General features: G+C 38.4%; 1 protein-coding gene across 10 annotated transcripts in view; it reads right to left on the bottom strand.

Annotated features, from left to right (window-relative positions):
• Positions 1-24,585, bottom strand: part of anks1b (ankyrin repeat and sterile alpha motif domain containing 1B) — a 304,218-nt gene that overhangs the window by 157,756 nt on the left and 121,877 nt on the right. For 9 of the 10 annotated variants that reach the window (XM_047389441.1, XM_047389440.1, XM_047389439.1 and 6 more), the window contains 3 exons: positions 19,593-19,715; positions 17,741-17,928; positions 9,713-9,844 (listed from right to left, as the gene is read on the bottom strand). In XM_047389441.1, coding sequence (XP_047245397.1) covers positions 9,713-9,844; positions 17,741-17,928; positions 19,593-19,715 — 443 coding nt within the window. The remainder of the gene's footprint in view (positions 1-9,712; positions 9,845-17,740; positions 17,929-19,592; positions 19,716-24,585) is intronic. The other variant, XM_047389442.1, reaches the window with a different exon arrangement.

Here is a 24,585-nt window from a genome sequence, read left to right on the forward strand (position 1 = left end):
CCTCACCTGTTGAGTTAGCGTAAAGGAAAGACAAGAAATGGGTCAAGTGGCCACGCTCTGGGCGAAAATGTCAACAGAGAGAAAAATGCAGAAACACATGCTGAAGACACCAGGATCCAACTCAACACTTACTTTGGAGGTTTGTGTCAGTGAATCCCACGGAGATGAGCACGGGACAGGCAGAGAGGGAAGAGGAAAACCGAGTTTGTGCCGAGGAAGGGAAGCGGAGGAAGTGGGAGTGCGGTGAGTTAGGGAGCAGGGATTTCCTCACACACACAAATGTATGAAAAACACAGGAATGACAGGCAAAAATAGATACATAAGACTTAGTTTTCTAAAGAAACTAAGTTTAGTAGAGAGAGTAAATATTTCAATAAAAAATTAGGTTGAGTTCCAATAAGGCCAAGAAATCCCTGATACTCCAGCATGAAGATAAAACACTACAGCCACATGTTGAGCCACTTTACCTGCTATCCGGATGGTTTTCCTGGCTGCTGCTCCTCCTGCTCAGCCCTAAAGAGGTCACAGAGCTTCTAAATGTACTAAAAGAAGCTCTAAGCAGTTCGAAACAAAACAGCCCTCTCAGTCTTCCCTCCCTCCCTCTATATCTTTCAGGGCAGAGATAGGGACACAGAGAGACTTGTTTCTGAGGCGCACAGGAAGAGAGCAGACAAACAGAGGCCTCCTCTGGCCACTAATTAGCAGGTTGTATGCAGCTCCCATCCAAGCGCTATGGACAGATTAAACATCTGAGTGTTGGTGATGGCGCCTGTGCATGTGACTGCAGGATTGCATGAAACAGTTTCTGATTATGTGTGTAAAAATGCAGTGTGGCTGCAGGAGATGGCTTGTTTTATCATGTGACAGCTTTCTGCATACTTTGAGCTCAAAGATTTTCCTTCCGTCCTATACTACACTGTAATTGTGCATTTTTCTGTAACATAAATCCAAGAGGAAGTAGTCCTCTGCTCTGATTATGTTCACATTTTCTATTTAGGTCTAAAATCCAGCCAGTCTGACCCACATTTGTTAGGAGTTAGAACCCAACCATTGCACTCTGAGATCTGAGTTCATAGGCCATCAGATATGAATAGATGCCTAAATCTGCTGGCATTTCCTCATGGAGACTATTTGATTAGAGAGAAAAGGGAGGGGCGGACGCTATAGAGGACAATGAACCTTCTTAAGCCCCCACAATTCGTAGAGGACTACAACAAAGGCAAACCCCCGACTGAAGCAAAGACCAAAATGAAGGCTATTCAAATTCTTCATAAAGAAACTGCTACCTAAACAATAAATATTTTTGCCTGGCCTTAGTATTTATACCCCTTAATCTTTTATTGCATTTTGTCACGTTACAACCACAAACATCAATGTATTTTATTGGGTTTATTGGGTCTTTACATTGACTAGGCCATTCTAACACGAGGAGGATTGGCTCTAATTCCTTCCATTTTAGATCTATCTGTATGTTTAGGCCATTTATTTCATCCAAATCCATATTTTCCTCATTTGTGTTAGAGAAAAGAATCCCCACAGCATAATGCTGCCACCACCATCTTTCACCATGAGAATAGATAGGGGTTTAGTTTTTAGACACATGTATCATTTTGCATGTTGGCCAAAATGTTCTGTTTACGTCTAACATGACTAGAGCCCCCTGTTTCACGTGTTTGCTGTGTCCCCTGCATGGCTTGTGGCAAGGTGAACTTCTTCAGGCTTTCTATTAATAGTGACTTTCTTGTCAGTCTTCAATGAAGGTCAGATTTATAAAGTGATGGACTACTAGTTATGCTTCCAACACATTCTCTCACCTGAGCTGGTAATCTCTGCAGTTCCTCCAGAGCTACCATGGGCTACTAGGCCACTTCTGTTAACACTCTTAATACCGGCTCAGTTGGTTTAGGTAGAAAGCCATGTTTTCAAAGGTTTGCAGTTGTGCCATATTTCTTCCATTTTCAGATAATGGACCGAGTCCAAAGCTTCAGCTATGATTTTACGCTGCTTTAAACTTGTCCACAACTTATTCTTGACCTGTCTTGAGTTCCACTAGCTGGATTTATTATTAAAATAAATTTACAAATTATGTGATTTCCAAGGGCAATGTCTTGGCATAAATTTTATTTATGGTTTTAAAGTAAAACTGAATACAATATATACACCACAGCTATGCCCTACTTTATAATGGCATATTACATAAAACCCCAATACAAAAACATACCAAAGTTGTACTACACTGACTAGGATAAAATAGTGTTCACTGTACTTTTCCAAGAATTGACCATCTTTATTTTTTACTAGGTGATGTACACCTGGTGATTGGCCTGATCGAGAAACTAACAGGAGAATTCCAGCAGGTTGGGATAACCGCAACTGGATTTCCCACCCTGATTGGTTGGTTCAACAGGAATAAGCTAGGCTGAGCCAACAATGGGCCACCGCCAGCCACTCCAAAGAAAGCAACACATTCCTCATAATGGCTGTTGCACTGAACTGAGATCAAAGAGTATCTTTCCTTGGCTCCAGAAATAATCCCAAAGCATTCGCACAGAGCAGGAGGCAGCGGACAATAAACAAAATGTTCACCTTGTTTAACGAGAGAACAAAGGGTTTTGGATTAAATTAGAATTACAATAAAATAAGTAGCAACATATTTTCCTTTCTACATCATTTTAAAACAATGTTCTGCAGTGTTAATTTCTCCAGTAAATAAAAACAATACTTTTAAGTTAAATTAAACCTTGTTTGGTAGAATATCCTTACTTTTCCATATAAAGGAGTATATTTAATCTTATTCTAAAAGCAGCTACTTGTGTTTTATTTATAAAAGGAGTCTGCTTTTATATTTCAGTCATAATGCTGGAAAATACCTTCAGAGGAATCTCACTGTTCCCTTTGGCTGTACATCAAGTATTCCCACACCTTAATGATGAACCACCAGCATAGCATGACAGCTGATGTGGTTTTGCTTTGCGGGGTCGTATTCTGACTATGGAGTAGTGCATGATTTGACTAGGCTCACCACTGAATGTCCTTATTTTTGGAGAAATATTGCAAGATAATGATTTTCTTTTTTTTTTTGTGCTAAAAGAGCATACGTCCCAGTACAGATTTGCAACAATAGAGTCCTTAATGTTTTCAACAGACAAACAAAATGAAAAAAGAGCAAAGAAAAAATACAGAGCATCAAGATTTTATACTTTACCACCCTATCTGATCACAGCCTCCATATAGTGAAGCTGCGTCATGCTGTGGGGACTCTCCAACAGAGATGGGGAAGCTGGTCCAGCAGTGGTTTACAGGCACTGACTAGACAGGCACAAGCAACACTAACACAACTTTATGTGTTAAAGGTCCAACATATAGTCAATCTATGTTAGCAGAACTTTTCAGACAGTGGTTAGAAGTGTTTGTCTGCTGAAGGTTGTTTTGACAGCCAATAGCTGCACTCACCAGAGAATAAATCCATTAACAAGCACACGCTGTGGACTCTGAGCTACAATGTTAAACATCACACAGAGAGAAGGATGAGTGGTGAAGAAAAATGGTAAAATTGGGAATCAAAGCAACTAAAATACACAGAACAATTACAGATTCAGCCTAATCTGTGGACTATAATATTTTTTGGAGTGAACTAAAGCAAGAACTAATAACCAAAACAGAAAACTAAAATTCTAAGAGCAACCACACATAATGCAGTTTGCTGTACTGAAATCAGAAAAGGCTCAAACAAACAAATTTTCAGTACAGGTACTATGGTTTTTTCTGTCTTGAGAAAGTATTCATCCCATTTGTCTTGTTACAGCTACAACCAACAAGAGACTTTATTGTAAACATAAGTGACAGACCAATACTAAGCAGTACAAAATATTGCAGTGGAAGGATAAAGATACATAGATTTCAAACTTTTGTAAAAACATAAATCTGAAAAGTGCAGTGTGAATTTGCATTTAGCCTTCCCTAGTCAATGCTCTGCATAACCAACTTTTGCTGCAATGCTAGACGCAAGTCTTTTTAGGTCTGTCTCTACCACCTATGCACATATACATACTTTCAAATTCATCTTTGCAAAACAGTTGTTTTATTTGGATGGAAACAGTCTTTAAACAGCAGTTTTAAAGTTTTAACACAAATTCTAAATTGAATTTAGGTCTGGACTTTAGCCGGGCCACTCCAACCCGTGGATATGCTTTGATCTGAACCACTCAATTGTAGCTCTGGCTGTATGTTTAGGGCTGTCCTTCAGTCTTAAGTCTTAAGCTTTTCTTCCAGCATTAGCCTTTGTTTAGCTACATCCATCCACCCATAAACTCAGACGAGCACCTCTCTGCCTCGTGAAGTAGAGCAACCCCACAGTATGATGTTGCCACAGCCATGTTTCACTGTGGGAACAGTGTGTTCAGGGGTGATGTTCAGTGTTTTCCACTCTACATAAAAATTTCCATGAAAGCCAAAAAAAATGTTGGCCAGAGACCTTTCTTCCACGCATTTCCAGTGTTTTCTATATTGTTTTTGGCAAACTGCAAACAGGACTTATGTTCATTCAATAATGGCTTTCATCTAGCCTCTCTTCAACGGGTCACATATGTGGAGTACATGACTGATATTTGTTTTGTTTACAGCTTCTCCCAACTGAGCTATGGGTCTCTGGAGCTCTTCCAAAGTGACCAGAGTTGACCACTTTTATTATTGATGCTCTCCTTCCCTAGCATGTCAGTTTAGGTGTATGGCCGTTTCCTTGTAGGTTTGCAGCCGTAACATCCTGTTGCCATGTTGACATGATGGCCTGAACTGATGTTCAAACCCTGGAACTATTGTTTTATACCCTTACCTTTCTTGCCCTAGATTTTATTAAAGGGTCTTAAACCAACTACAGATACACACCATACTTTTCAAATTTTTGTTTTTGGAAAAACATTTGTAAAACTATATATAATTTTCCTACTACTTCTAGTACATTTTTGTGTTTATGATCTAAAGCTGTTAAATAAATAGGAAAAGTTATCCTGGTCTTCTACAGCTCTCTGCCTAATCTATGCCCTCGTAGACACCTGCCAGTGATGAGCCTCAACATCTTCAAGCACTCTTGGGGGCTTCTGATCTCATTCTATGCTCATTTGAACTGTCCTTGATCTTTAAAACAGCTAAGGCTATAAATTGTAAAAGTGAGATCTACTGAAATAGGACTGCATAAAAGGAAAGTTTGGTAGAAAGTAAGAGAAAACTAATGAAGGGGAAAAGGCAGGAAAGATGATGGAAATTCAACTGTGAGATCATCAGGAGAAGCAGCTCTCTGACGCACCTGTGCTGATGTGGCTCAGGTTTTTTTTTTTTAAACTGTGGACATCCCACGTTTTGCATCTATTAAGTTTCCGTGTTGCCTGGCAACCTAACCAATCTTTCTGTATCCGAATCTTTTTTTTAATTTTACTGGTAAAATATTTCTATTATCAACGGCTACATTGTGCTTTCAAGATTGTCTAATCTTGTCAATCTTCTTTATAAAGCTAACGCTAATGGGGAAAACCTCCAATCAGGATTTAACAGCTTCAAAAAGTCAATGACGTGACAAATCATGTAAGTGATCAGGCCAGTTTTCAACCGGAAATGCTTCCCTAATCAGGCCTGATTGTCTTCACGTACCACAAGAACAGGTGACATGTGTGGATCGTAAAAAGAAAGCACACCCTCTTTAAAAGTCTTTTTTGCAGCATCAAGTCAATGCTTGCACAACCCAGATTGGGCAAATCTTTAGCTGTCACAGTGGTGGTTTCACATTTTAATCAAAAATATTTTGCTATAAAAAATAGTTCATGCAGGATTGTGTGAACTGCACATCCTGAAACACTTTGCTGAAAAACAAGCAAACAAATCATTACTTATCCAACACAATGCAATATAAAGCTGTTTTGGGTTGCAAAAAAATCCCAAATCATTACTCCTCCACCACTGAGTGGGTGGCGGGTAGGTTTGATCAACCTCCAGAAATTAAAATTTACCACCTGAACTTTGGAACAGTGTTAAATGTACCTGAACTGCCAGTTTATTTGATGTGCTCAGCTCTGCTCCAGAACGACAGCTGTGGGAGTGAAGTGAGCTCAATACTGCACTGATGCACGTAGTTTATGAAGCACGTAGTTTATGAAGCAAAATAGCAACTCTTATTTTAAAGCTTGTCTGCACATAGATAACTGGAGCCACAAATAAAAATGGATTATCAACTCTTCGCATCCGAAAACAGAGAACGGGAGGTAGCAGTAGCTGTTTCTGGAAACTCCTCTCTCAGCAAAGATCCTCAACAGAGGATGAGTGTTTACTCCAGAGTGTCTCTAGTCATAGTTCTTTATAAATGAAATGATAAAGCTTCACATTCTAGGCAAGTGTTTTGGGTAGGTCAAAGTGTTGGTAATATGTAAAAGAAAACTAATTTTATATCATTATAGGTCACTGACTTGGGTAGAACACAATCACAACACCATTAAAAACATGCACCTACAGATGAAATGTGAAATGTAAGCTCATATCTTTGCACTGGGGTACAACTGAGAAGATTAACACGTACTGCTTTGTTTTTAAATGACAAAACACTAACAGGTCGATTTTTTATATTTTTACAAAATCTTTAAAACTAATAAACTAATCCCCCAAAATTTTGACCTGTCTACCAGTCGGCCTCGAAGCAATTCTGGCAAACCGTGCAGCGCATCAGGAGAGGGAACATTATCGGGCGGTGGAAGGAGTACTTTGAGAATCTCCTCAAATCTGCCGTCACGCCTTCCCTGGTGGAAGCAGAAACTGGGGACTCTGAGTTGGACTCGTTCATCACCCAGACTGAAGTCACCGAGGTGGACAAAAAGCTCCTCGGTGGCAAGGCTACGGGGTGGATGAGATCCGCCGTCAGTATCTCAAGTCTCTGGATGTTGTGGGGCTGTCGTGGCTGACACGCCTCTTCAACATTGCCTGGCGGTTCGAACGGGAACGAGATACCAGATACATGCGGCTGAAATGAGCTGCTTCCAAAGGGTGGCCGTGCTCTCCCTTAGAGATAGGGGGATGAGCTCAGCCAGCTGGGAGGAGCTCGGAGGAGAGCCGCTGCTCCTCCACATCAAGAGGGGTCAGTTGAGGTGGCTCGGGCATCTGTATCGGCATCTGTATCAGATAAAGTAATCCCCCAAAATGTGATCTTTTCTTTTGTTAAAATTTTATTCAATGACAACATGATTATCAAAAGTTAAAAACTCGTTGGGAAACAAATAAAAACTAGAAAATATTTCATAAGACCCTGAAGAACATATTTCTTTTACAGAGTTCTTCAATTAAGAATAAGGGACTATAAGGTTTTTACATAAACAACACTTTTGCTAAGATCGGTACTTAGCAAAAGTGTCTTTTAAGTGACCTGAAGAGTTTTTTAACAGTTGGCAAAGAATTTGGTTGATAATTTTAATTTTCACCCAATTCAGGTGCGACTCTTTAAACCTGAGTCATGCTGCTTTATTCTCTGCAGTGAGAAAAGGCTTTGCTATTCCAGCATTTATCAAGCTAGCTGAGGTCTGTGCAGCAGGAGTGTATTTAGTTTTTCCACACTCAACACATTCATCCTGGCTTTGATGCTGTTTAATACATTGTGTAGAATCTATTGTGTGTATTTGTACACTTGAGTCTACAGCTAAAAAAACTAGATAATTTTTATGATGTCCTGATACATATCAATATAGAATCACAGAAAGAGGGTGTACTTTCTTTTTACCATGGCCGTACAGGGATTAAGCAATAACGTTTTGTTAAGCACTTTAAAAAAATCAGTTGTTTTTATTTAAACTGGAAAATAAGCATTACATAGAACATAGAAACTATCAGGTTGTGGCTTATTGAACAAAATAGCAATAAAAGATTTTATTTTTACATGTTCTTACATAGCACTACACTTTGTTCACATATTTAATGTAGTATTATAAAGCATAAATACTCCAGGTTTGGAGTTATAATGTAATATTGAGACTAACATGGATTTAAGTACTTAAGAGAGTTTGTCTCCATTCACATTAGAAGACAACTGACTGCGTTTTATTGTCACAGTTTCACTTTTTCTCCCAGCAAGTTACCATGTTGCCAGGGGAGAGCACACCTGATGAACATTCATGACATCTACAATGTTGTTCCAGATGTTCATTTTGTTCTCCATGTTTCATTGTATCCTCTCCTAACCTACTGCCAATCTTGTTATTCCAGTTTGCAGGGTTTCTGTCAAATAACTGGAAGGAGAGAACCTCTAACTTCATTATGCAATCTGTTATGTAATGATGAACAAATTGAATCTTGAATCCTGTGCTCCCAGCTTATGAGGTCTAATGCATTTCTGTTCATAAAAACAAAATAATGAACTTCTCTCTAAACAACATCATTATGATATAATTAAATCTTAGACTTGTAAACTCTGCAGAGAGTGATTTAGCTGACAGAAGACAAACATAAATTTGTCTGTGTTGAAAACACTGAAAGCAGAAATAGAAATTTACGCGAAAGTAAAACGTAAGCTTTTAAATAAATATGCACATGCATATTTGAACTCATCAACAATGCATGGTTCTTACCATCCATTAGAGATTGATGGACGGTTTCAAAGATGGACGAACAAATTGAACTTTAATGCATTGGGCTTGGAAAGATTTTTGGAAATTTTCATCTACCCCTGGAGCTGGAAAATGTCAAAATGTAATTCCAGACTCTTCTACATTTTTTTAAATGTTGTATAAATCATGTTTTTTACACTGAGCATATCAGCAGACTGAGAACCAAATTGTGCGCTGCCAACCTCGTTTTCCCATCTCCCTTACTTTTTTTCCCGTTGCTCCTCTATAAAACTCACACAGATCCACTCACTGAGTCTAGATGATGATCAGATCTGATGATATTCTGTTTGTTTCCATACATTTAAACTAATAAGCAGCAAGGTTTTCATTTTTTTGTTTTATACGAGACATCAGCACATCAGCACAAACAGCCACACACACATCTACGCAGGTGCGAACCTCTCCAGGCACCAAGCCAGTCTGCAAGGCAAGCTGCCATAGGACAAGACACAGGGTCTGTTGTGTTGTAAATGTCAGGTGTCCTGCTGCTAGAGCCAGCATGCATTTTACCACTAAATACCCATCTATGCACGTTTAACAACACTTGGAGGCAAAGCATGCAGAGCAGGCTGGGCAGGATCAGAAGAAGGAAGGGAATTTGGTTTGGTCTCCGTCACTCTGTGCTGTATTTCTTTACTGATGCAATATTCAACAATCATTTCCTCCACAGTAATGATTAGTCTTTAATTGATTCTTTTGATTTTAGATATTTGAATGTTATTTATTCAAAGGCATGACTTATGTGCTACTCATAATGAAAACTGCTTTAAAAAATTAAGAAATCTTCCCAGTAAAATGAGAAACAAATTAGCAGAGTACTCCCAGGTGAGCAAATCTTCTTCACTGTGTTCCCAAGGTAACCAGTGAAAGAATTCACCCAGCACAACGGCACCATCACCAGTCTGTATTTCACTCAACTTCTATCCCTGTTTTCTTCTGCATCATGCAGCAAACATAAGCTCAATACAATATGTCAAAATGATCACTTCCTAGGCTCGTCATTCCTACAGCATGCACACTGGGAATCAATATCACTGCTAAGTTGTAGTAACAGTATGGACTGTGTTGTGTTTATGTACCTGAGAGCCGCTGGAAACACCAAGATTGTGGCAGCCATTGCAAGGGGTGAAAGCTTCCCAGAATCCAGTTGGGCCGCATGTCTTTGCTACCTCGTCTTCCTCCACTGCTGCAGCGAGAGGCGGGGTGGGACGCTATCGGCACAAAACCAGTACAATTACATTTAAGAGACATGAACCAAAACGGCACAATTAAATATATTACAAAAATATGTTTAAATTGGAGATTTGAGCGTATTTGCTGCAAAATATGAGGAATCATAACATGATAAACCATTAATGAAACGGTGGTATCCAAATTTCAGTCCTCGCACCCCATCCTCCTGCATGTTTTAGATGAGTTTTTGAAATATAGTAGTATCTATGGAAGCTATGCAATGCATGCTGACTAATTCACATCACTATTCAGCATTCTTAAATGACATGTTTCTTTGTTGTTCTTTGTCACTTAAAAATAACATTAAAATAATGTAAATGCTTCTAAAAGAAATGCATCATTGGCATCATATTTCTCCTTTTAAAGCACTAATTGTGATTGCCAATGGCAGTTGTGGATATGTGTCATCAGGGCACTTGCCCAGGGTGGCACAAGAGCTATTGATTAGCGGCACCTTTAGCAAGTTTTCTATTGCTTTCATGCATCTGTATTCAATGGGGAGTTGGCACCCTATGCTTGCTGCTGAGAGTAGGGAACGTTTTATTATGTGCTTTGTGCGGGACTGCGCAGAGTTTTATCCTGCCTCAGAACTTTGTGGATTTCTTGCATTGTGATTAGTTGGGGGGCGGCAGAAGGAGGGGCTTTCCTAGGGGGGTATTCATGTATGAAGGAGGGGCTTTCCTAGGGGGGTATTCATGTATGAACTGCCACTGATGTCATCTAAGAAGATGTGCTCTGGTCAGATGAGATCAAACTGTAGCTTTCAGGCTTATATCAAAAATGTTATGTATGGAGAAGCACTGCACATCATTCTCATAGTGAAACACAGTGGTGGTACCATTATGCTTTGGATATAATTTTTTTGAGTTGGGACTAGGAGGCTGATCAGAGTTAATTGGAAGAATAATGTAGATATAAACAGGGGGATACTGGAAGAAGCTACAGCAAGTGAGTAGGTGGAGTGATACATGTAATGGGTTAAAATCCTTTACAAAACAATGCCATTCTTGCAGAAAATAGCAAAAATGATGCAGCAATAGGAGAAAATAGCTAACTCCAACACAAGCACACTATGTTTTCTTGTGCGTGAATGAGTTATACACAGTGAGGTGCATTAGGACAGATACAGCCCACCTGATAACTGTGAACCACACCATGCAGCTGGAGACACAGATCCCAGCAGGTTGTACACACAGAATATAACCCAGGTATGATCACAAGGAGCAGAAAGCTGAAGGGGGATGGATGTACGAAACATTTTTAGACTGCAAAGGACAAAAGATTGGAATGATGGATAGAAGGAGTGGAAATGTAAAAGGTCGCCAGTCGCTGCAGACATCCCTTTGCCACAATCGAGTATTGATCGATCTAAAATGGACCGCAGTCCCCATATAGACATGCTACACTGTAAGCATAGATGGGAGCTATATCCTTTCATTACAATAAAAATCTAATATCAGTAAAAATCCAATGCTTGAAATGATAATTAAAAAGGATCTCTTTAATTATTCATCGTAGAGCTGCAGAGCTGATCAATATAACACAGCCATTCAATGCCTCACAGGCAAACATGTTCTGGGTCCACATCATACAACCTTTTAGAAATGATCTTGGTTCATATGATGGGCAGAAGAACAATTTTGATATCAAAGAAGACTTTTGCTCCAAGTCTGAGAAAAGACATTTAAGAGGGATCATAAATTCAACATGTAATGGTTGTTACTGCCAGAAACCCGTCTCGCTTGGAGCTCCAACTGCAAGGAGTAGAGCCAGGAAAGTTTGGCCCGGTCACTAGGGTAACTTCCTGACAGAGAAACCTTTCAAACACAGTTGGGTTACAACTGGGTTGTTTTTGGGTTAAAATACCCAAAAACAAATAATTCAAAGTATTGATCACCAAAGTCAATTTTGTCAAATAACAAATTTGCTCTAATATTAATTTTACCCAATGGAGTCCCTGCTTAAGTAATGAGATCACAGCAGTAAACATTTCAGTGAGGGGACATCAGACGGGGCGGGTCCAAAACGTTTTTAAACTCAGATGGGGTGGCACAACAACACAACAGAGAGCCATGCCTGAATTTCTGGAGTTCTGTTATTCTCTTGTAATTTGTAAGGGTCATTCCAAAATTAAAAAAAAAGGAATAAATAACAGCTGTTCTCCTGTTACAGACATTGGTAGGAGCCCCTCTCCACTCAGAAGGATCAATAAGCTATTATCAGCTTTAGATTATTTTAAATAATCTAATGGGGTCACTTTGATTATAAAAGGGGTAGTAAAATTGATTAAATTGACTCAGCTGATTGATTCATGAGATACAACTAAAATGAATAAAAACATGAAATTATTGATTTAAAAAACAAAAAAACATTTTAAAAAAACTATAAACGATGAGAATTAAATATATTTTTTCAGATAATACATTAGCTCTTCATTTGAGTAACTATTTAGAAAATCAGGAACTCCCTAGATTAAAAATAAATAAAAATAGAAAAATAAATTAAAAAAAAGAAAATAGGAAAAAAATAAATCCGGGTCAGTAAAGAGATGCCTCACCAAGGGAGGCTATAGAAAGTTTTTAACAGAGTGGCCAGATAGGGAGCCCTAATAATCAAAAGCTATCATCATATTTAACTCTAAACTGGAGTATGAGAAAACACAACAAAAAAAAATACATACTAGTATATGTGCAACTGATTGGAACTGGTCTTCTGCCCTCTAAAAAGTATTTGTTATTTGCAAAAAGTGTCTGCAAATTAATAAGGGATGCCACTGCACCCAATACCGACCCTCTAGGTGGCACTACTGCACTTTATTTCTAACTAATCCCAGAAAAATAGCACAAAAAAAAACAAAAACATCAGGTGGTGTTCTATGTAGCACCATTAACAGCGACCTCAGGAACAAAAATAAGCATTAAAATGCAGGGCCAGTGCTTGTTTTATTGCAAACGGCAACACAAGTCACTGAAGACGATGTAATGTTGCTTAGATGAAGAAGTGAAAACATTCTACATGAACTGCATTTCTGGACTTCTGCACCTTCTTTTTATGGTAAGCCAAGTCTGAAAAAAACTATTCATCTTTTTTTTATTTCGGTCCTTAAGTCCACTTGCTGCACACAATACATTTACTCGCTTGTATTCAGAGCCACATAATGCTGCCGTATCAGAGAGCTGGTCCGAGTTTTACTTATGATTAATGGGTTCACTAAATCACATACTAATGGCCCTGGAAGCATGTTCATACACCAGCCCAGGAGCGGGTAAAAACACACACACACACCAAGCAAGTCTGTAATACAATCGAAATTGGTGCTTATTGAGAGAGAGAGAGAGAGAGACAGAAGATGGATTGGGATAATTACAGCCTAAATCAGCAGAGGTATGTGTGTCCACTGCTCATGCACAGGTGTGTGAACCTTATGGTTTCAGGGCATGGCTTGGTGTAGGTAAACATGATTCGGTTTCCATTTGCACTGAGCAGAAATGGGAAAATGATGAGCTATTGATCAGTGTCACAAAAGCCAAATTAAGGAAAGAAAGAAAAACAGACCTGCTGTAATTAACAAGCAGAAAACACAGGCACGAATAGATTTCTGTGTGGGCCTATGTGACATGAAGGCTCAGGTGGAGGGAGATTAGGGTGACGGATGATCTGCACAAAGCCTCTTGTTCATGTTGTGCTGGCCACACCAAGGTTTTCTGATCAGTTTGTAAAATAAGCTAATATTAACATTATATCCAGTTAAAGTCTGATCAGTCTTCAGTCTTAGGATGGAGAGCAGAAACAGGGAAAAAACTGCAGTATTTAAGAGTGAGAGAAAACTAACATCTGCAGGCTGTGGGCAGCTGTTTGCTCAACAAACACACCAAAGCTGTTTTCTAAATGCAGCAAGAACTGACTTCATTAACTGGACAAGCCAGCTTTGTGGCATCGGGTTGTCTGATACTGCCCTCTGGTGGAGTATCAGAGAAAGTGCAAGCCAGACAAATAGGAAGCAACCAATGACTAGGGGCCGGTCTGGTAATATTAGGCAGTAATTGCATTGAAAAGTATACGTGTAATTTCTAGTTAAACTCGAAGTTTACTTAAAGTTTAAACATAATGGATGGTGCTTGTTACAGAGGCCAGCTAACAGTGGCTGCAGAGTGAGCACTCTCACCTTATTCTGAGATATTCTTATGTTAAATAGAAGAAACTAAAAAATGAATACCAGAATACCTTTAGAGTTACCTCAAATTTCTACAGTGAAAACTAAGGGCCAACTTCCATAGCTCTACAGAAGAGTAACAGGGAGTTTCAGGGAACAGAAAGGTTAACTTGACTATAGAAGGTTGCTTTATTTTGTCTTTTGGAGCTTTTAACCTCCATCATTTAAGAGGCAAAAACTGCAATCAGGCATGATGTAGGCAACCTGTTGGAAGATTTAGTGCCTATTTCGTGCCTGGAAAAAACACAGAGAGGCTGCTGTTGTAGCTAGCTATCGGGGCCAACATGCTAACTGCAAATAAAATGAGTAATAAACAGGTTAAAATAGTCATCATCATATGTTTTTGGCTTTAATTGACTAAAACAGGAACCTACTATTTAGCTGTATTTGGTGTAGCTTCTCTGAATTCTCTGAGTTACGGCTCTGCTCATGAACAATTAATGGCCTTCACAACAGAAACGCTTCTTGTTGCGGAAGGATTTTGTTGTTTTCTTTAGAAGCTTTCCAGACCAACATTTGCACTCTAATAAAGCTAAAGTGTTAACAGCAACAGCTTTTTTAAATGCCGTCATGCAGAGATGCTCACAAGTCTGTTTTCCAAGTCCAAGTCAAGTCTCAAGACTTTGGCCCAAAGTTAACTCTCGAGTCTCTACGGACTGAAATAAACCTTTTATCATTAAATCCACAACATCCAGGTCACCTCTTATCCTGCATTGCTGTACGTTAGGAATCAAAACCTGTACTGCTTGTCCTTAGGCCTAAATTACCACATGAACATTTGATAATTTATTTATTAATAGTTGTCTTTTAATCAGTTAACATTTAATTTGACATTCAAAAACCTGACACCTGTTTATCCCTGTCCTCATATTGTTCACTCCTTTATTTATTTTGCACTAAATATGGTTTGGAGAGTTTTCTTCTCCTCACTCTGAGCTAGAGAACCTTTAATAATATTGGGAAACCATTTTCTAAATCCACATTTAAAACTTGTTTTAAATGCTTAATTGTAAAGATCTTCAATATTAATGTATAAACTACAACATAATGAATGATGTAAAATGTAAAGCAAGCTGCAAAACAGAAGATACACCAGCAGTAAAAACCTATTTTAGAACACAGCAGACTGTGTTTTAAATAAGGGGAAAAACGAGCAGAGATGAAGGAACATAATCCATCAAGTTTAGCCCTCAAGCATCCATCTGATAGTACCTGGAAGCATTGTTGAAGTTTAAAGTCTGCATCTTTGACAGTACAAGTAAAAGCAAGAGTACAAACTGTATAAATTAGTCTTTGCTCTCTCTCGATAATCTGCGCAGGAAACCAAAACACTCCTCCTACCCACCTAATGATATGTGAAGCGTGGGCTAAATCTGGGGATTTTCATATGCCATCTGTTTATCTTACACTTCTTCCTTCTGTAAACCGCCAACTGTGTGTAACACAATCCAAACCCACGTTTCAGAAAGATTCCAAACTGATTCTCCAGTAAATAATTTTTGTATAGTGACGTCTTTTAAGTTTTTGCACATGCTTGTTTGATGTTAAAGGTTTCAACTGAGATGCGTACAGCGATGACCAGATGTTTACATACACTCAACATAGCCATGTTTTCGTACTAATTTTGTAAAACATGTCTTTAAACTGTTTTTACAGCATGCAACTACTATACAACACACAACTTTTTTTTTGACTAATGCATCTTAACAAGCTTGCATGTACTGTAGATTTTCTCTAAATCACACAAAGGGTCAGAATTATACATAGAGGGTCAGATTTATACATTTGTACACCCCCACTTATATTTGGATAGATGTCCTTTAGGAAGTAGAGAAATAAGTAGCCATGAAACAAGCTTCTAGCATAAGTCTGGGTGGAGATTTGACCGTTCTTCTTGGCATACTGGTAAAGTTCATTTTAACTGAGCCTACTTCTCAACATCGTTAATGACTTTTCAAAAGAATTAAGATCGGGGCCAGAAGCTTAAATAAGCTCACCTTATCCATTCACACCACCAGTTTTGCTGTGTGTTCAGAATTATTGTTCTACTGGAACACCCAGTTGGGTCCAAGATTTATCCCTCTGACCCAAACTATCACTTGTAAAAGCAAATTGGTGAGTAACAGTTCAGAAACCACCAAGGCTGAAAGCCTGTCATGAACTGAAATCTGCTGGAGCACCAGTCACTGTCCACCGGGTTACCATCAACATGGACCGGTAGGTTGCCAACCAGGACAGAAGTCCCTGCTCCGAAACAAACACCTATAGGTCAAATTTAAATTCTCAACTCCCAACATGGACAAGCCTAACTGGGTTCTGGAGAAAAACATGTTCAAATGGTGACAAGAGTTGTGAAAGCAAAGCTACATACATTTAGACTGATTAGACATTTCATGCTGCAAATAGTTTCATACATTTAATGACCCTCTCCCATTTAAGTTACTGAGTGACCTGCTGGTCCCAAGCAGCATTGCCATGTTCTCAAAAAACTGAATATGGTCAACTTTGACAACTTTGTTATATTTTGTAATCTATTACTAATTTCAAGTTTGAATGGTCGGATTGAATTCTTTACCTGAGGACTTGAAACTGATTGCAGACGGGCAAATTTTCAGATTAAGACTGAAGCAGTTTCTCAAAGGAGGTCAGCCTCGTAGTCATGTTAAACAGCACATGATGGTTCCACGAAGGTCCCTTTATTTGATTGTGGTCTGTGTTAAGGTAATTTTAAGATTTGGTTTTGTATGATATGCGTGTATAATAGTTTACTGTGCTTTGATCTTTTACTGTATTTTGAACCGTTTTATTTAGTTAAAGCCCATCTGGGGATGTGCATTGTAAATTAGCAAAGGCTATAAATGTTTTCATAATTTATTTATACCCAAAGCCTGTCCCCATGCAAAAACAATAAACATAGAAAAACAGACCAAACAAATATTCTGCTATGTGGCTACAATGAGAATAAGCATGTTAAAGGAGTCATGGTGAGGTTCTGAAACCTAAGAACACTTATCTACTCTTTAGCATGGTGGCGGTAGCATCATTCTGAGGATCTGTTTCACTGCCAGTGGTACTGGTGCATTGAACAACATCACCTCAAATCAAAAGGTAGATGGTTGAAATTTCGACCAAACAAGAAGCTTCAACAGGACAATGATCCCAAGTACTGATTTGAGAATGGAGAAAAAAAGGCTGACATTAACTCTCTGGTTTGGCCCTGAACTCAACCCAATTGAAAATGTATACATAGTGCTTAAAAGCCAGGTCTGCGACAGGAAACCGCCCAAATAAAATGAGCTTTAACAGTGCCGATCAAAAGCCTGTTCACATTTCCAGACAGAAACACAAAAGTCAGGTTTCTTTGCAACACGTTAAAGGACATTTATCCACATATTAGCTGCGGCTTATTAATCTATTTTAGTATGTGTGCATAGTCCTGACCAAGTGAGGTTTAAAAAAATTATCCACAATAAATTCAAAATAGTTAATCAATTCATTTAAAATTTTGTTTCAGTTCTATCTTGCATTATCATTCCACTCTGAAATGTGATATTTATGCCAAAGATGAGTGTATGTAAACTTTTGGCATGGGCTGTAAATTAATGCATCCATAAACTATATAAATCTTTTATGAGATTAAGCTGCTAATAAACAAATGTACCCTGCTGACTCGAGTTAGGGTGCCGTTGGGTCGGTCCGGGCGCTCCTCGTCAGACAGCCGTCCGCTACCGAAGCTGTCCATGGAGTGGGAGGAGATGGTGTGGCAGAGCTCCTCGAAGGAGTAGTCCCTGTCGCGGCACTTCTTGATGTCGTGGAGCAGCTTGGACAGCTCGCTTGTCACAGCATCATCTTTGGAAGGAGAGATCGGTGTGAAAACAGAGAAAATATGAGACTAGACTCGCAAGAATCGTTTAGTTTCCAAAAAAGACAGAGGACTAACTTTACTTTCTGGTCAATTAAAACAAAATGTCCAAGTTTTTAAATTATTTCAAATAATTATCAAGAAGAGAGGAGGTGAGCAGGAACCTAATTTATTATATTTCCAACACAGGGGGCAGTGTAGGACAGGATTAACACATGGCTGCACAGACAGCCAGTACTTGTTTCCTCTAGAAGACCTGATTTTTATGACTTTTTAAAATAAAATTTTAAAAAAACTACATTTTGAGTATTTAGCGACCTGACTGTCTTTATCATAATCAGCCACAATTATCAATCTCTATCTGGAATTTATTGCTGGTACATAAAAGACTTAAATTTTATATCGAGAAACAGAAAATGAAAATTAAAATGCTAAAGGCACTCAAAACATGTGGCAGAGCAGGCTGTATGTAGGGTCACCGTTATTTAAGGATTTTTACAAAAGGGAGAAGAGATTGCAAACAGTAATGCAAAACTGATTTGCTTTATTTTCTGCTTCTCAAATATATTTCCACTTTAAACAGTATTGTAAATGGGATTCGTATATAAACATATTGCTGTAATATATTGCTAGATAAAAACGTGTAATTAATATTACGTAAATAAGAGTTTAGATCTTTTTTTTAAACAAATTTAATTGGGTGTTATTGTTTAATATATTAATTTGTTGTTTAAGATTGTATTCAAACAGATAGTGTCTAGATACTAAAGTAACTAGACCTATAATTTGAAACCATATTGCGATAATTCTCAAAACCGCTCAATGCAGAAAGAATATGGTGATAATCTTTTTAATCCATGTAGCCCAGCTCTACCTGAATATTTTTATGCATGCTTCTAGACACCTTTCATGCAAAACAAACTTATATAACCCTTAATGGTCTTCCTTATATTTTCTCTTTTTTGGACCCTAAAATCCTAACGTAATAAATTGGCTGACATTTCTGCTTGGACATTCAGTCATCAGTGCACCTCTGACTGAATACATCATGTAGCTTTTTCACCTTTTGTCATCTTCTGGATTAACCTCTCTGCAGAATGGGAAAGCCTGGATAACCATTGTGTCCAGTAATAAAAACAGCTCTACTGCTTGTGTGATGTGGAAAACAAAACCACACATTTAGATACGCTGAACTACTTGTTACATTCAAATACAAATCCTGAGGAGGGCGTCAGCATAAAAAAAAAATTGCGTACAGCTCACAACTGTTTTTCTTGCTGTCATTACAGAAATACTCTAAATTATGTTTCATGCGTTTTGGATTTTGAACACATAATCTGGTAGTGCATTTAAATATCCGCTTAAAGCCCTCACAAATCTTAGATGTGGAAAACGCCTTCAATTTAATTTTGCTTTTAAATGGTATTTAAGTGCATTTACTCTGTGGAAAAAAACTTTCCATTTTATTAACCAATTGTTAACAAAATCAGCAGTCCTACCAATGGCTGTGGATTTAACTCTTGCCCTAAACTTGCTCATATCCAGCAAGAGCAATAATTTAAATGATTCAAGCAGCTAGAGCAGAACCTCTAATGAAATGAGCTGTTAATGTTTCAATGCATAATTTTTAATGAGAAATTTATAAACGTACTCTTATGTCGGAGGGATGGCGAGGCAGCAGGTGACGGGATAGAGGTCCGAGGTGCAGGGACGGGACACTTCCGGACAGGTTCTTCCAAAATACTTTGTTCCTCCATCTCGTCCATCATATACTCTACAGAGACATCGATGCAGGGTGGTAAAGAAAGGTGGTCAGTGAGTAAAATAAAAAATATTTGAAAGTAACTGAGATGAGGGAGCTAGACTGGGTGAGAGATACAATCTCAGTTATTTTCCTGGATCAATATACGAGAGCAATTATCTGCATGGAAAACAGCTTGAGCTGCATTCAATTCACACCTTGCTGTTTGCCAAAAAAAAAAAATCACTTCACAGTTTCTGCTAGCAGAGCTCTCTGCTGTTTATGGAGCAAAAGAGGGAAGGATGTGGAAAAAGAAACTCCAGCAAGTGAGGAGGAGATAAAGTGGGATCATGTATGAGGGCAGAAACAAGTCAAACACTGGATCATTAATACAACTACATGTGAAATTAGCAGCCCATTATGCTGACATGGTGAAATCAGCTGCCTGAGTCCCTGTAAAGTCTTTACATAAAGCTCTGTTAATCCTGCTTTTCTTCAAACTAGCACTCTTCACAGCTGTAATGCACAATATTAATATTTAATTATGAATCACAAATAAAAGACCAAAACTCTTGGACATTTATTTAGTGTTCGCAACAAATTCTCTATTACCTGGATAAATCCTGCAGAACCTGGCTAACTAACGTGGAATAATGACAACCAGTTGCTGCCAGTTTAATAGTTAAGTTTTGCTGTCGCATAGAATGGTGTCATGCGAATCAAAAAGTATCATTCCTAACAATGTATCAGAAACCGGGTCTCAGCTGCAACATGCAGATGCAAAGCATCTGGCATGTGTGTGTCCTTCTCAGTCTCCTCTCCAACAGGAAATGGCTTGCAGCTGATCCTTTCACCCAGCCACAGCTGTGCCGCCTCTCTCCCTGTCTTCCTTCCTCTAATACAAAAACACGTTCAGCCTCCCGCTTATGCTGGTGCCCAAACATCTTTCCACTTCTGGCTTGATGAGATTGGATTTTGATGGCCAACGTTTCTGACAGACATCTACTACAGCGTGAATGTTTGCATTTAAAATGCCATAATCCCTCACAAAGCATCTATGTAAGGATTTTTTCTGTTAATGCTAGACTATTTATAATCTAGTAGCAGGAAGCACAATCCGACGATCCTTGTATTTAAACATAATGAATACAGGGAAGTTCAGTTAAGTAGAGACATGTAGAAAACATATAAAGAAAAGGTGCACTTTTAATTCATTTTCAGCCTTCAGACTCCTTTAGTGTATCAGCATTACAAAACTTGACTTGGCAATATTTGCCTATTCTGCCAATTAGTGGCAATTGTGAGAACATCTGTCAACTAGACTAGCTAGGTCATTCCAAAAACTTTAATTTTGTGGTGGTACAAGCAAGTGAAGTACAAGTGAAGTACTCCTTCACTTGTAGAAAATTTACTGACCGAACTTTACTGGGGCCTGGGCCTGTGGATGGGGCCACAGTTAAGTTTGGAAGTAGGCATGGACTCACTGTGATGCTGAAAAATAAGCACTCTCTTCATCTCAATCTTTCTGTCAGATACTTGAAGATGATGAGTCAAAACTGTTGAATTTTTGGAAATATTTATAATTTCACCCACTGCAACAAAAGCCCCAAATCCTTCTGACCCCACAGCAGGATGCTGTCGCTGCTCTGTTTTCTTGTGAATATGATGTTCTTTTGGTGATGAACAGTGTTTTTTCATGTCAAAAACAACTTTAGTAATTGTGGCTCAAACGTTCAAGATTGGTTCCGTCACACCCTAATATTTTAGATGCTCTTGGTTGTTTTGTATCGAAGTAAATGTTTCTGTCTTTCTGCCTTCAGGCTTGTCAGAAAACAACAAACATTTGCATTAAATTCTTGTCGCTGTTTTAGTGTTTATTAATTCATACCCCTGACAGATTTAGGTTTAGAGTAATCTTTTAATTTAACCTACTTTTATTTCAAGCTGGAAGCAATATTAACAACATTTTCGAACAGCTCTGTCAGAGTCCTGACTTAAATTTCATAGAGAATCTCTGAAGGAAGATAAAATATTAGGGTGATGGTAAGGGGGTTTGGAGCTTATTACCAAAAATAAATCATCAAAATATTAGAAACATGCACAAAGCTGGTCAGTAATTGAAGGTTTTTCTATTGAATACTGAAAACTTGCCAGTTTTTATTACAATGTAAATTACAACGTATTTTCTACATATTAAGCAGGTGAAAAACCACACAAAATATTTACAACTAATATTTGTCTCTTATAAGACAAAATAAGCAGTTTCTTGCACACAACTGTTTCAGTAAAAGAAAACTCATAGTAGAGGTGAACCCTATCTCAAGATAATCATATATTTACTACAATTGATGACAGGTGTTCAAAAAGATTGTCAACGTTAGTTTTTACAGGCACTAACATAAAAAATGCAGAGTGAAGGACAATCACTTTGCATCAGTAAAAAATGTCATTGTAAAAAAGAACGACAGGCCTTTTTGCAGTTCTCAGGATGTATTAAATAATGTATACATACAGGTTCTCTTTACTGTCAGACTTACTGACCTTTCCAACAGTCTACGGCATGATACATTAGAAACGCTGAGTGAGTGAATATGTGCGGCATTGAGCTGCATGACACGGAGCAAAGTAGAGAGAGCGCAATAAAGGAATGCATGTTATATTTTATGAAATATTGAAAAACAGGTAAAGGAAGTGACAATTAGAAGCAATGGATTTCATGCAAATCAGAGTATGTAAATACTTATAGAAGCTAACTTCTATCTGTAAACAGTAGACAACTACTTGGCTAAAAGTTAGATTTAGCTTCATTGCAGCATTACGTATCTGTCCAGTGGATATTTTTTTAGCTCAAAATAACATTCAACTTTAATGCAGACCTTTTTCATCATATACAGTATAATAAAATATTGTCAGTCATTTTCTATACCGCTTCTTCCATAGTGGGTCGTGGGGAAGCTGGTGCCTATCTCCAGCAGTCTATGGGCGGGAGGCGGGGTACACCCTGGACAGGTCGCCAGTCCATCGCAGGGCAACACACTCATTCACACACAGGCCTAAAATATTGTTTGGTTTTAAATTTTATTTTTATATTTTTTCTGGCTTATTAATTTTCACACATATATTATTTGTGATGTATGAGATTTTATCTTATGTGATCTTGTCCTATATTTATTTTACCTTTAGGCCATTCTCTGAACCAGAGACCAGTCCTTCCCATGGTCAGACAGGTGACCATAGGAAGTAATGTGCTTAGCCACAAAGGTGGAGGAGATGCTGTCTGAAACAGGTCACCATGTGGTTCTGCAGCAACAATGTGGAAAACAGAACTTCACCTAGACATCATCCCTCCCCCACTGAAGTTCAAGCCCAAAGGAGCTCCTGGAGTTCATCCACTGTGCTTGCTCCATTTCTCCTTGGAGTCTCATTTGACAAGATGCAAAAGAGGAACCTATCTGACAATCTCGTCTCTGTATCCACAAGCCAGGGATAGGAGGAGGCCCAGAGAGCCAGCATGGGGTGACCCATGGCAGTATGAGGTGTGCAGAGTGGAACTCTGTCTGTAGCTGGAGAGGAACTGCATTAGGGCCTACCAAAGCAGATAAAAATGCCTGGACTTTATACAAAACCAGGATTGGTACTTGCTTTTGTATAAATGTAATATAGTTCAACATTTTAATTGTTCATTTGAAATTGTTCACCTGTGTCTTTTTGAAGTTCCTATACAGAGTTACACTAAAAAATCCAAATCTGTTTCTCCTTAAACTTATTTCACAGTCTTTAATAGACAGACATGTTGGATAACCAGAGACTAAAAGCTGAGGTGTTCCTGGAAATAGGAAAGGAAGCACACACTCTTTGTACATTTTCTGACAATTCTACAGCCATAAAATAAAAAATAAAAACACCTGGCAGCCCATTTATAATTAGGGTCATAAAAGGGTTACGTTCTCCATGATACAGTTTCTACACTCTAAAGTACTTTTGTTGTAATGCCAGAGAGGTACTGGAGTGACTGGAGTTTTCTCTGGCTATAATTTTGCATCGTACATTGGACCACTGCCCCTCCTCCACTTGCTGATGTGCACTGCCTGTCAGCTGGTTGAAAGAATTGTACTACATTTTTCCCTTTCTTAGTAGAAACACAAATTCATCTGTTTGGGAATATTTCTTTGACGAAAAACTTGGGCAATGGTGGTGTTGAAGCTAAAGCACCACCCATTCCTCTCAAGGTAATGCTGTTTTAAAACAACAATAGCTACCGGGGCAGATAGGCCAACTAAAAAGCCAAGTAATAGCAGCTAAATCACTTAAAGAGAACATGTCAAACATAGATGATAATGTTGATGCTTCTGGCAATAGTTATGATACTAATAACTGGATGAATTCATGCAACAAAATGTTCATACGGTTACATCCCTACAGATATGACTATCTGCAATACTATGGCATATTATTTTAGCACCGGTTGAACTATTTGTTGTTTAAGAATACAGACAATTCACACCAAAATGACTTTTTTTTAAAAAAGGGTAAACCTGTGCTTTTAACACTATATTATAAGACATGTGGCATAGAACTGAGAGACATCATGCTGAGGGCTGAAACATTAGATGTACAAAAAGTTTCCTTAATTTGTTAGCTTTTCATCTATGCTTCTCTAACATTTAACTTCAAATTGTTCTTTACATTGCATTGTGTTTTCCTGCTTAATTATCAGTTTTGTTGCCAGCTCGTCACATTCCCGGGACTCTTCGGGCTTCTCTTTTTTTTTGCCTCCTAATTAAACCTCATTTGTGGTTGATTTTGGCTCTCGCAAACGCTCTTCATTCCAACCACCCCTCGGTTTATGTATGCCTTTATCTCTCTTGCTTTAAATTAACGAAAAACCCGCTCTCAATATACA

This window comes from Girardinichthys multiradiatus, chromosome 17 (assembly GCF_021462225.1).
Source record: "Girardinichthys multiradiatus isolate DD_20200921_A chromosome 17, DD_fGirMul_XY1, whole genome shotgun sequence".
In the NCBI taxonomy this organism is placed as follows: domain Eukaryota; kingdom Metazoa; phylum Chordata; class Actinopteri; order Cyprinodontiformes; family Goodeidae; genus Girardinichthys; species Girardinichthys multiradiatus.